At 41.6% G+C, this 13,013-nt stretch overlaps 1 protein-coding gene across 2 annotated transcripts in view; it reads left to right on the forward strand.

The window, feature by feature from the left end:
* LOC110523632 (unconventional myosin-IXb) overlaps positions 1 to 13,013 on the forward strand; it is a 54,004-nt gene that overhangs the window by 23,543 nt on the left and 17,448 nt on the right. For both annotated transcript variants that reach the window (XM_036977300.1, XM_021602499.2), the window contains exons 9-18: positions 2,861 to 2,969; positions 3,518 to 3,634; positions 3,767 to 3,867; positions 8,185 to 8,271; positions 9,036 to 9,101; positions 9,211 to 9,324; positions 9,761 to 9,872; positions 11,673 to 11,716; positions 11,921 to 11,986; positions 12,166 to 12,285. In XM_036977300.1, the coding sequence (XP_036833195.1) occupies positions 2,861 to 2,969; positions 3,518 to 3,634; positions 3,767 to 3,867; positions 8,185 to 8,271; positions 9,036 to 9,101; positions 9,211 to 9,324; positions 9,761 to 9,872; positions 11,673 to 11,716; positions 11,921 to 11,986; positions 12,166 to 12,285 (936 nt within the window). The remainder of the gene's footprint in view (positions 1 to 2,860; positions 2,970 to 3,517; positions 3,635 to 3,766; positions 3,868 to 8,184; positions 8,272 to 9,035; positions 9,102 to 9,210; positions 9,325 to 9,760; positions 9,873 to 11,672; positions 11,717 to 11,920; positions 11,987 to 12,165; positions 12,286 to 13,013) is intronic.

Here is a 13,013-nt window from a genome sequence, read left to right on the forward strand (position 1 = left end):
GGCAACAGTCAGGAAGTTGTATATTTACATACTTATGTACAGGAGCTCTCAGCTTAGGCTGCTTCACTGATCCATTATAGTGGTTTAAACAGCAGAAGAGAGGTGTCCAAGGACTACGGTTAGGGGAAAAAACTAGTGTTGTCAATCCTGAGCATTCATAGTAAAATAAACAAGGGGATTGTTGAGCCAATTGCTACAGTCCTCACATAATTGTTTTATTTATTTGACCTTCATTTAACTAGGCAAGTCAGTTAAGAACAAATTCTTATTTTCAATGGCGGCCTAGGAACAGTGGGTTAACTGCCTGTTCAGGGCAGAACGACAGATTTGTACCTTGTCAGCTCGGGGGTTTGAACTTGCAACCTACCGGTTACTAGTCCAACGCTCCAACCACTAGGCTATAATGACCATGGACCGCTCTAACATGGGCAGCTGCTTGCTCCTGGAGACACAGTGTAGACACTTTAGCGAAAGGGGTGTGTGTTTCTTGGTGTGCTGTTCAACTAGTTTGCGTGTGTATGTGCATTATATTTAAACGTTCTACTGTGTCCGTTAGTTTGTGTATGCATAGATCCACATGCTTGTATGCACCGATCCACAGGTGATAGTGGCATGTGTGTGTGCATACACACGTGTGCCTTCTATTTAAACAGGTGAATGATTGCCCCCTCCTCCACAGTAACTCCCCCAGAAGCAGCCTCCCAGGCAGGCAGGCTGGCGGTGGTGGGCTGAGCCGACATCTGGCCAGCTCAGATAAGACACAGTGCTTGTAAAAGGTCACGAGGGGCTATATTTGGAGTTGAATGGAGAGGTATTGCTCACAATGCTAGGTGTACTTCCAACTGACGTAGGATCAGCTGCCCTTTGTCCAGTTTTAATATGAGCAAAACAACTTCACAGATCCTGGTTATAGAGGTGATTCTAGCTCTAACAGCAGGGGTGATTTATTTGTATTTATTTCACCTTTATTTAACCAGGTAGGCCAGTTGAGACAGGTTCTCATTTACAACTGCGACCTGGCCAAGATAAAGCAAAGCAGTGCAACAAAAACAACAGAGTGGCACAAACAAACGTACAGTCAATAACATAATAGAAAATACAAATATTAAATCTATGTGCAGTGTGTGCAAATGTAGGGAGGTAGGCAATAAATAGTTCATTAATAATGGAGTGATAGATGTGCAGATGATGATGATGTGCAATTAGAGATACCCTCTTGCTCTTTGCACCCCAGTATGTAATAATATGGGGATGAGGTAGTTGGGTGTGCTATTTACAGATTGGCTGTGTACAGGTACAGTGATTGGTAAGCTTCTCTGACAGCTGATGCTTAAAGTTTGAGAGGGAGATATAAGACTCCAGCTTCAGTGATTTTTGCAATTCGTTCCAGTCATTGGCAACAGAGTAATTGGGGCGGCAGGTAGCCTAGTAGTTAGATCTTTGGACTAGTAACCGAAAGGTTGCAAGATCAAATCCCCGAGCTGACAAGGTAAAAAAAAAATAATCTGTTGTTCTGCCCCTGAACAAGGTAGTTAACCCAGTGTTCCTTTGCCGTCATTGAAAATAAGAATTTGTTCTTAACTGACTTGCCTAGTTAAATACATTTAAAAACAAATTACCTGCTGGAGCGCGTGCTAGGCTTTCCCTAGCAAAGACTTATTTATAGATGACCTGGACGAGAGCATACAGGTTGCAGTGGTGGGTAGTATTATGGGGCTTTGGTGACAAAACGGATGGCACTGTGATAGACTACATCCAGTTTGCTGAGTAGAGTGCTGGGGGCTGTAAGTTGATTAAACAGCAGTATCACAGGTGCACCTTGTTCTGGGGACAATAACAGGCCACTGGGGGGGAGGGGGGGGCTATTTTGTAAATGACATCACCGAAGTCAAGGATCGGTAGGATAGTCAGTTTTAATAGGGTTTGTTTGGCAGCATGAGTGAAGTAGTCTTTGTTGCGATATAGGAAGCCAATTCTAGATTTAATTTTGGATTTGAGATGCTTAATGTGAGTCTGGAAGGAGAGTTTACAGTCTAACCAGACACCTAGGTATTTGTAGTTGTCCGCATATTCTAGGTCAGAACCGTCCAGAGTAGTGATGTTAGTTAGGAGGGTGTGGGCAGCAATCGGTTGAAGAGCATGCATTTAGTTTTACTAGCGTTTAAGAGCAGTTGGAGGCCATGGAAGTAGGGTTGTATGGCATTCAAGCTTGTTTGGAGGTTTAACACAGTGTCCAAAGAAGGGCCAGAAGTATACAGAATGGTGTCGTCTGCGTAGAGGTGGATCAGAGAATCACCAGCTAAACTGTTGCTAATATAGACAAACCCAAAATGTTGGGTTGCTGACTGGTCCGCTGAATACTACTGGGTATACAGACATGAGCAGAATGTATATTTTGATTGAACTATACATTTTGAGGGCTAATTAGTAATAAAGTAGTACTACATTGTGAAATCTACAGCACTTGGTCTGTTTCCCCTTTTTGAAATTGATTAATTGAAAGTATCATTGTCTGAGGATGGCCTTTGTTTGATATCTGGCAGGAATTTTGCATGCCTAGCATTGCCATGACCTTAGCTTTGCATGTTCAGTAGGGCCACTTCTGGGTTAAAGGGGCCTTGGGGCTAGCATGGAGGTTGCTTTTGGTTGAAAGGTGTGTCACTCACTATACTAGTGTATCACTTTATATCAGTGGTCTAAATGTTTAAGTGTTTATTTATGAACCTAGCAGTGATTTTTTTTTTTTTTTTTTCTTTTTTTTTCTTTTTTTTGTGTAAAATATAACTTGTCTGCTTTGTGCACTTTCTATTTAGACCTATGTTTTTGTGTGATTAATATTTGTGTGTGTTTGCCTTCTCAGGGTCAGTTTGGGGTGCAGGAGGAGGAGTTGCTGAGGAGTCTGACCTGTACTCTGTCTGTGATGAGAGGAGAAGCCATCCGCAGGCTGCACAACCAGCAGCAGGCTGAGGGTAAGGAGAAAAACACTCAAGCACTGGTCCGGGATCAACTTTCCCTACCACCATCACCTTAGCCATTACGAAGGAGGGCCTGAGTTAGTATTAACCACCATGGATACTAACGGTTCCATGGTGGTTAATGCTGGGTCCGGTTTCCTCTTTCCCTGGGTCTTTCCATGAAACTGGAGAGCACAATGTTTGTGTAGCTACATACCTGACAATGCTAGAACACAAGTATGAACATGATACGGTTTCGTACAATCAATGTGGTGTGTCTTTAGCGCTTATTACTAGTGCCAACCAGGCATGTCCTTGAGGTACTTGGACAGCTTTGAGTTTTCACCCTAATGTTTAAGGCTGGGATTTAGGGAGGGTAAGCTGACCACAACTTCCTCCTAGAGTATTTAAATAAGGCCCATGTTTGGCTGACCAACTAGTGTAAATAGAGACAGCTTTTAGCATCAATGGGAGTGGGGGAAAAAGGAGCAAAAGCTCAATATGGAAATGCAATTAATGTTTTCAAGAGAGCTTGACTCCATTAATATGTTGCGTATTTGCAGATGCCAGGGACTCCATCGCCAAAGTGGCTTATGGGAGAGTATTCGGCTGGATCGTCAGTAAAGTTAACGAACTGCTGGCTCCCAACGTTGACTTTGACGTTGAGCTCAGTGAAATAGGTGAGTTTCAAGGGAAACTTTTTAAGGCTTCAAATGTAATAAAATTGCTAAACTCTTCGTCTGTTTTCTTCATCGCAAGTAGAGATGGTCGATGTCAGATTGACTGTTCTATTTTCTTGTTCTGTAATACAGGTATCCTCGACATCTTCGGGTTTGAGAATTTTGCTGTTAACCGTTTTGAGCAGCTCTGCATCAACCTGGCCAATGAACAGCTGCAGTACTTCTTTAACCATGTAAGTGTAAATGTCATTGCCACAAGGAAGTAGCCCTGTCATCTAGGGTGTTTCTCTATTTAAGTCCCAGAAAATGACAGCCTGTAGGGTTTGTTAACTTGAGACCCAAACATTTAACGGAAACATGTGGCCAGCTTGTCTCTTTAGTTAGTATTAGTAGAGGAACAGGAAAATTGTGAAGATAGTCTACAATAGGTTCTGCTTTTTGAAATGGCTATAAATGCATATTCAGTGAAAGGCTTCAGAAAAATGAATTGGGTCCGAAAGTATTCAAACCCCTTGACTTTTTCCACATTTTCTTGTGTTATAGCCTGAATTTAAAATGTATTAAATGTAGATTTTGTGTCACTGATCTACACACAATACCCCATAATGTCAGTGGAATTATATTTGTGATTTAATGGCTGTGATGGGAGACAACTGAGGATGGATAAAAAACGTGTTTACTTCACAATACTAACCTAAAAGAAGTGAGCCTGTAAAGAATACAAATATTCCAAAACATGCCTCCTGTTTGCATTAAGGCACTAAAGTAAAACTACAAAAAAAAGTGTCCAAAAAATGTACTTTATGTCCTGCGTACACAGCCTTATGTTTGGGGCAAATCCAACACAACACATTACTGAGTACCAGTCTCCATATTTTCAAGCATAGAGGTGGCTGCATCATGTTAAGGATATGCTTGCAATCGTTAAGGACAGGGAAGTTTTTCAGGATAAAAAATAAACGGAATGGAGCTAAGCACAGGCAAAATACTAGAGGAAAAGCTGGTTGTCTGCTTTCCACCAGACACTGGGAGATGAATTCACCTTTCAGCAGGACAATAACCTAAGGCCAAATGTACACTAGGTTTGCTTACCAAAATGACAGTGAATGTTCCTGTGTGACCACTTGAACATCTATGGCAAGACCTGAAAATGGTTGTCTAGCAATGATCAACAACCAATTTGACAAAGCTTGAAGAATTTTGAAAATAATAATGGGCAAGTGTTGCACAATTCAGGTGTGGAAAGCTCTTAGAGACTTACCCAGAAAGACTCACAGCTGTAATTGCTGCCAAAGCTGCTTCTACAAAGTATTGACTCAGGGGTGTGAATACTTATGTAAATGTCCTATTTCTGTATTTAATTTTTAATACATTTTTAAACATTGAGTTTTGTGTGTAGATGGGTGAGAAAAAAACATTTTATACATTTTCAGTTCAGGCTGTAACGCAACAAACTCTGGAATAAGTCGAGGGGTATGCACACTTTCTGAAGACACTGTACATATGTGATTATGGAGTTAAAGACAGCTTATTTTTACTAGTCATGCTGCTGTAGTTTGGAGCACCATGCTCTAATAGTTAATATTACACAATTTAGCTGTCGAGCCTTTTTTCAGAACCATGTGAGCACTGAGTATATTGGTTCAAAAGTATTGTCCACAAGTCCCACAAACAGTATTTGATACAAATGCCACAGGAAGAAAAAAAATACAACAAATGCCCACAAAACTTTTTGAGTAGATTTCCTGATATACTTGACTTACACATTGATAAACATGACACCAGATCAGGAAGTGCAGGCTTTACTTTCTCCCTTAGGACTGAAATGTGAGGCCTCATCACCACCAGCCATGAAATCTCCCTTAACCCATTTTCTTTTTGACATACAAAATGTTTATATGAAAGGGGATCTGTCTTTCTCAAATTGCAGCACATATTCCACTCTGTCATTTGCAGCTTTTGAGTGCTTCGCTGGGTGGGGGTAGAAATCTGCTTATGATTATTTATCATTGTCGGATCACTACACTGCATTATACGCTGAGTGTACAAAACATTAAGAACAATTTCCTAATATTGAGTTGCATCCCCCTTTGCCCTCAGAACAGCCATTCGTTGGTGAATGGACTCTACAAGGTATCAAGCGATCCACAGGGATGCTGGTCCATGTTGACTCCAATGCTTCCCACAGTTGTGTCAAGTTGGCTGGATGTCCTTTGTGTGGTGGACCGTTCTTGATAGACACAGGAAACTGTTGTGCACGAGAAACCCAGCAGCGTACCCTGTTCAAAGGCACTTAAATATTTTGTCTTGCCCATTCACCATCTGAATGGCACACATACACAATCCATGTCTCAAGGTTTAAAAATAATTTTTTTACCTGCCTCCTCCCCTTCATCTACACTGATTTTAAATGGATTTTAAAAAGTTAAATCAACAACGGATCATAGCTTTCAACTGGGTTCATCTGGTCAGTTTATGTCATTGAAAGAGTAGGTGTTCTTAATGTTTTGTGCTGTCATTCTATTGGAGTGGACTACATTATTTACACTGAACAAAAAATATAAACTGCACATGCATCAATTTCAAAATGTTTACTGAGTTAGAGTTCATATAAGGAAATCAGTCAAATGAAACAAATTCATTAGGCCCTAATCTATGGATTTCACATGACTGGGAATAGAGATATGCATATGTTGGTCACAGATACCTTAATCGGTAAAATTGAAGACGGGATGATCTGTGTTCAATACAGGAAGAAAACAAACTGACGCTACCTTTCTGGTCACGCGCCTCTAACAAACAGTACACTTGAAGTGACCCTTGTTTTGAACAGGGCTAATTCTTCATTACACAAAGGAAAAACCTCAACCAATTTCTAAAGACTGTTGACACATCCAGTGGAAGCGGTAGGAACTGCAAGAAGATCCCTTAGAAATCTGGATTCCCAGCCTCCCGGGTGGTGCAGTGGTTAAGGGCGCTGTACTGCAGCGCCAGCTGTGCCATCAGAGTCCCTGGGTTCGCGCCCAGGCTCTGTCGTAACCGGCCGCGACCGGGAGGTCCGTGGGGCAACGCACAATTGGCCTAGCGTCGCCCGGGTTAGGGAGGGCTTGGTTGGTAGGGGTGTCCTTGTCTCATCGCGCACCAGCGACTCCTGTGGCAGGCTGGGCGCAGTGTGCGCTAACCAAGGTGGCCAGGTGCACGGTGTTTCCTCCGACGCATTGGTGCGGCTGGCTTCCGGGTTGGATGCGTGCTGTGTTAAGAAGCAGTGCGGCTTGGTTGGGTTGTGTATCGGAGGACGCATGACTTTCAACCTTCGTCTCTCCCGAGCCCGTACGGGAGTTGTAGCGATGAGACAAGATAGTATCTACTACAACAATTGGATACCATCCGACTAATAATATGCATATCTTATCTTCTGGGGATGAGTAGCAGGCAGTTGAATTTGGGCATGCATTTCATCTGGACGTGAAAATAATGCCCCCTGTCACCAAGAAGTTAAAAAAAGGTAGGGGCATGAATCAGAAAAACAGTCAGTATCTGGTGTGACCACCATTTCCCTCATGCAGCACAACACATCTCCTTCGCGTAGAGTTGATCAGGCTGTTGATTGTGTCCTGTGGAATGTTGTCTCACTACTCTTCAATGATGATGTGAAGTTGATGGATATTGGTGGAAACTGGAACACACTGTCGTACGTGTCGATCCAGAGCATCCTAAACATGCTCAATTGGTGACATGTCTGGTGAGTATGCGGGCCATGGAAGACCTGGGACATTTTCAGCTTCCAGAAATTGTGACCAGATCCTTGCGACATGTGGACATGGGGAGGATGAATGGCACTACAATGGGCCACAATTGTTCATTGTCCGTAGCTTATGCCTGCCCATACCATAACCCCACCACCACCATGGGGCGCTCTGTTCACGATGTTGACATCAGCAAACTGCTGGCCCACATGACGCCCTACATGCTGTCTGCCATCTGCCTGGTACAGTTGAAACCGGGATTCATCCATGAAGAGCACACTTCTCCAGCGTGCCAGTGGCCATCGACGGTAAGCATTTGCTCTCTGAAGTTGGTTACGACACTGAACTGCAGTCAGGTCAAGACCCTGGTGAGATCAATGAGCACGCAGATGAGCTTCACTGAGATGATTTCTGACAGTTTGTGCAGAAATTCTTTGGTTGTGCAAACCCTCATGCTGTTTAATCAGCGTCTTGATATGCCACACATGTCAGGTGAGAAATGCTCACTAACAGGGATATAAACAAATAGAGCAATAGCTTTTTGTGCGTACGGAACATTTTTGGACGTTTTTATTTTGGCTCATGATGGGACCAACACATTACATGTTGCATTTATATTTTGGTTCAGTGTAATTAAATGCATAAGGCTTCTTATGGCAATTTTGTGACTGAAGGCCACACACAATTGAATGTGCCAACTTCTAATGAAATGATTAGGCAAAGCACTTCTGAAAGAAAGTGTGAATACCTGTTGTAATTTTGTTTTTCGTTCATACGTCTTCGTATGTATTTGTTGTCCTGCAGCACATCTTTCTGATGGAGCAGAATGAATACAAGGAGGAGGGCATCGAGTGGGAATCCATTTCCTTCAAAGACAACAAGCCTATCCTGGTAAAAAGATATTTCCTCTCATTTCTCATCACTTAGTACTCTTTTTCTCTCTCAACCTTTTTTCTGTCCCCCTTTTACGCCCTCCCTTTCTCCGTTTCCCTCCCACCTCTCTCAGTAATAACATAGATTGGTCGTTTAAACACAGTGTGAGACTGCCAGACAGACCACAACAAAGTGACCGAGACCCCAGGAAGGGGTTATGCTGACGGGGCAGTGTTCAGTCACATACCAGGAGCTTAATGGGCACTTCTGCTTTTAGCCTGTGGCATCATCATCTGTCTATATGGATGCCACTGGTTTCATTTGGCCAAGAATAGTGTTCCTGTCCAATGCTGAAGGTATGAGTACAGCCAGTCTGTAAGCTATGGGATAAGATGGACACATTAGTTGCTGTGGGAAGGATTCTAACTCGAGTTAGGATTGGGCCTAGGGCGAATAATGCACAACCTGGATCCACAGCTCCTGTTCTGTGTACCCACTCTAAGTCCTAATACCTACAGAGCACTATACAACTTTTAGAGCATTTTACAGTACAGGGGCCATAGTCAATATAGATCGGGGAACAAGGTTTTCAGGATAGGACTAAAATATATGATCCTTGTACTGTGAGAAGGCAAGTTTTAAAGTCATGTAGTTGTGTACCATGTTTCAATCAGTTAACAGTTGGCAAGATTAACTCAAATATGCATTTTCACAGTAAAGAACTGTATTTGTTTAGGTGTTTTTCCTACAACTAATTAATTTGATGTGCTTCTCTCCCACAGGACCTGTTCCTCACTAAACCCATTGGAATCCTTTCTCTCCTGGACGAGCAGAGTGCCTTTCCCCAGGTCCCTAAGTGGTCTCCATACAGTTTTGGGGGGAAATTACCCTCCCCTACATCTTTGTCTTAATGTATATGTATTCATTCTAATTTCTTTTCACTATTTGTGCCCTCAGGCGTCAGACAGAGACTTTGTGGACAAGTTGAACAGTAAATTTAAAAGCAGCCCCCACTATGAGGTGGTCCGGAGTCACAGCCCCCTCTTCACTGTGGTTCACTATGCTGGGAAGGTGAGGTTACATTCATACATTACTTTATAATAATAGTTAATCTAACTGTCCAGTGTTTCCAGTTTTCTATTAAATTTGATCTATAATTAATTATGTTAAAAAGCAGCTTTTCTGTGAATGTAATGATGTGGGCGCACACCGGTCTTTAAAAATATTCATGCAAATATTCAAGTAGACCGCTGATTGGCCAACTCATCCTTCTCAGGATTTGTGCTCTGGGCACAAATACGAGTATAGGATGAGTCAACAACATTATTTGGGTATGAGTTAACATAATATTAACTCTTAAAAGTGAGATTTTCACTGGACAGTTACTTGTATAATGCCTAGGAGTTATGTGTGTTTATAACTGCATCTATACTACATCATGACTGCATTATAACTCATTATGAGTGTGGTTATGAAGCATAGCTAATTCTCTCCTTTCTGTGTCCAGGTCCAGTATAATGGACTAGGCTTTCTAGAGAAGAACAGAGACACCATCCCAGCCAGCATCAGAAGCCTCTTCATTAACAGTGTCACGCCCCTACTCAGTCTCCTCTTTGCAGGTACATGAGGGAATCTGAATGTTTCTGTATTCAACAGCTCTGCACTTTGCCAGAAATTACCCATGTTTTTATTACTGCACAATCGCTGATTTATGTATAGTACCAGTCAAAAGTTTGGGCACACCTACTCATTCAAGGGTTTTTATTTATTTGAACTATTTTCTACAATGTAGAATAATAGTGAAGACATCACAACTATGCAATAACACATATATAGTATAGTAACCAAAAAAGTGTTAAACAAATCAAAATATATTTTATATTTGAGATTCTTCATTCTCTCAACCAGCTTCATGAGGTAGTCACCTGGAATGCATTTCAATAAACAGGTGTCCATATTATGTCAAGAACCGCTCAAATAAGCAAAGAGAAATTAGTCCATCATTACTTTAAGACATGAAGGTCAATCAATCCAGAAAATGTTATGTACTTTGAAAGTTTCTTCAAGTGCAGTCGCAAAAACCATCAAGCGCTATGATGATACTGGCTCTCATGAGGACCGCCACGGGAAAGGAAGACCCAGAGTTACCTCTGCTGCAGAGGAAAAGTTCGTTAGAGTACAAGCCTCAGAAATTGGATCCTAAATAAATGCTTCAGAGTTCAAGTAACAGACACATCTCAACATCAACTGTTCAGAGGGGACTGCATGAATCAGGCCTTCATGGTCGAATTGCTGCAAAGAAACCACTACTAAAGGACACCAGTAAGAAAAAGAGACTTGCTTTGGCCAAGAAATATGAGCAATGTACATTAGACCAGTGGAAATCTGTCCTTTGGTCTGATGAGTCCAAATTTGAGATTTGTGGTTCCAAACGCTGTGTCTTTGTGAGATGCAGAGTAGGTGAACGGATGATCTCTACATGTGTGGTTCCCACCGTGAAGCATGGAGGAGGAAGTGTGGGGGTGCTTTGCTGGTTCCACTGTCAGTGATTTATTTAGAATTCAAGGCACACTTAACCAGCATGGCTACCACAGCATTCTGCAGCGATATCCCATCGGGTTTGCGCTTAGTGGGACTATCATTTTGTTTTTCAACCGGACAATGACCCAAAACACACCTCCAGGCTGTGTAAGGGCATTTTGACCAACAAGGAGAGTGATGTAGTGCTGCATCAGATGACCTGGCCTCCACAATCACCTGATGTCAACTCAATTTGAGATGAGTTGGACCGCAGAGTAAAGGAAAATCAGCCAACAAGGGCTCAGCATATGTGGGAACTCCTTCAAGTCTCTTGGAAAAGCATTCCTCATAAAGCTGGTTGAGAGAATGCCAAGAGTGTGCAAAGCTGTCAAGGCAAAGGGTGATTACTTTGAAGAATCTCAAATATAAAATATATTTTGATCTGTTTAACACTTTTTTTTTGTTGTTTCAACACGATTCCATATGTGTTTTATTCATAGTTTTGATGTTTTCACTATTATTCTACAATGTAGAACATAGTCAAAATAAATAAAAACCCTTGAATGAGTAGGTGTCTTTTGACTAGTACTCTATGTTTGTGTACACCGTGAATGTTGATCTGTAGCTATTAAATCAGTTCTGTAAAGATGCGTAACATAGATCAGAGCTGACACAATGACGTGGGCTTGTTTCCAACGTGGATTTGTGGACAAATATACCCCCTGACCTCTTCTTAGAAAATTATGTAGGATTTCAAAAATCAATAAATGGGTACTCTTATCTTAACACAGCAACATAGCATTCAGACTCAGTTTGAGAATTGTTCTAGTTTAAAACATTGATCACTTGGCATCTCACATCTAATATTCACTTATGATTCATATTTGATGTCTTTCCAGCCACAATCTCCAGAACAGGCACCTTGATGCCACGCAAAGCCAAGGTAGGCACTGTAGATCATAAAATATTCAGAAGTCCAGTTTGAGAAAAATTCACCAAACGAAACAGAATATGATATACAGTAGATTCTGTAGAATTAATTACTTTTGGTTCCAAACAGCCAGGGTCATATTTGGACCTTTCTTACAGTGCAAAAGTCAGAGCCAGAATGTGAGTTTAAATTATTAAACATCTTTTTTTCTTTTAGCTCATGCAAAAGGCAGATGACAACTTTAACTCAACTAGGAAACAGTCGGTCGGGGCCCAGTTTAAGGTAAGGCGGACGTCGACTTTGTTACACATCTGGATTTATACATTTCCTATTTCTGAGTGGTATATTTCAAAATGATGTATGAACAATAATGAAAACCCCTGTAAATATGCCTACCTATAGACTGAACTGCTGTAAAATATAAATATGCACATATAATGGTTAGTGTGTCATACCTTCAGCACTCTCTGGCTGTGCTGATGGAGAAGATGTTTGTTGCCAGTCCTCACTTTGTCCGCTGCATCAAACCTAATGGCAGCAAGCTTCCTGATCAGGTGGACAACAAAATAGTCATGGACCAGGTGAGAACCAATATTTAATATGTTATTTTTGATGTGCTGTAGGCATGTCTATCTTACATTGGCGATGAAGGTAGCAGCCTTCATCAGTAGCAGCATTTCCTTTCGATTATTTCCTATGCTGGATGCACAAGCCTGAAACAACACCAGTCGTTTTGTGCATTTACAGTTTGACCCCTTTTTTCAGGATAACCAATGCTTTCAAAAGCAAAGGAAATGGTACATTACAAAACCTCCACTACCGTTCAAAAGTTTGGGGCCACTTAGAAATGTTCTTGTTTTTGAAAGAAAAGCACATTTTCTGTCCGTGAAAATAAAATGGATCATACAGTGTAGACATTGTTAATGTTGTAAATAACTGTTGTAGCTGGAAACGGCAGAATTTCTTTGTAATATCTACTATGTAGAGTTGCAAAGAAAAAGACATATCTCAGACTGGCCAATAAAATATTGAGATGGGCATAAAACTGGGACATGCTTAACACCCCGGCCATCCTACAATCCAAGCTTGATGCCCTCAATCTCACACAAATGATCAATGAACCTTCCAGGTACAACTCCAAATCCGTAAACACGGGCACCCTCATAGATGTCATCCTAACTAACTCGCCCTCCAAACACACCTCTGCTGTTTTCAATCTCAGCGATTATTGCCTCATTGCCTACATCCGTAATTGGTCTGCGACCAAACGACCACCGCTCATCACTGTCAAACGCTCCCTGAAACACTT

The sequence above is a fragment of the Oncorhynchus mykiss genome, chromosome 5 (genome assembly GCF_013265735.2).
Source record: "Oncorhynchus mykiss isolate Arlee chromosome 5, USDA_OmykA_1.1, whole genome shotgun sequence".
Taxonomy (NCBI): Eukaryota; Metazoa; Chordata; class Actinopteri; order Salmoniformes; family Salmonidae; genus Oncorhynchus; species Oncorhynchus mykiss.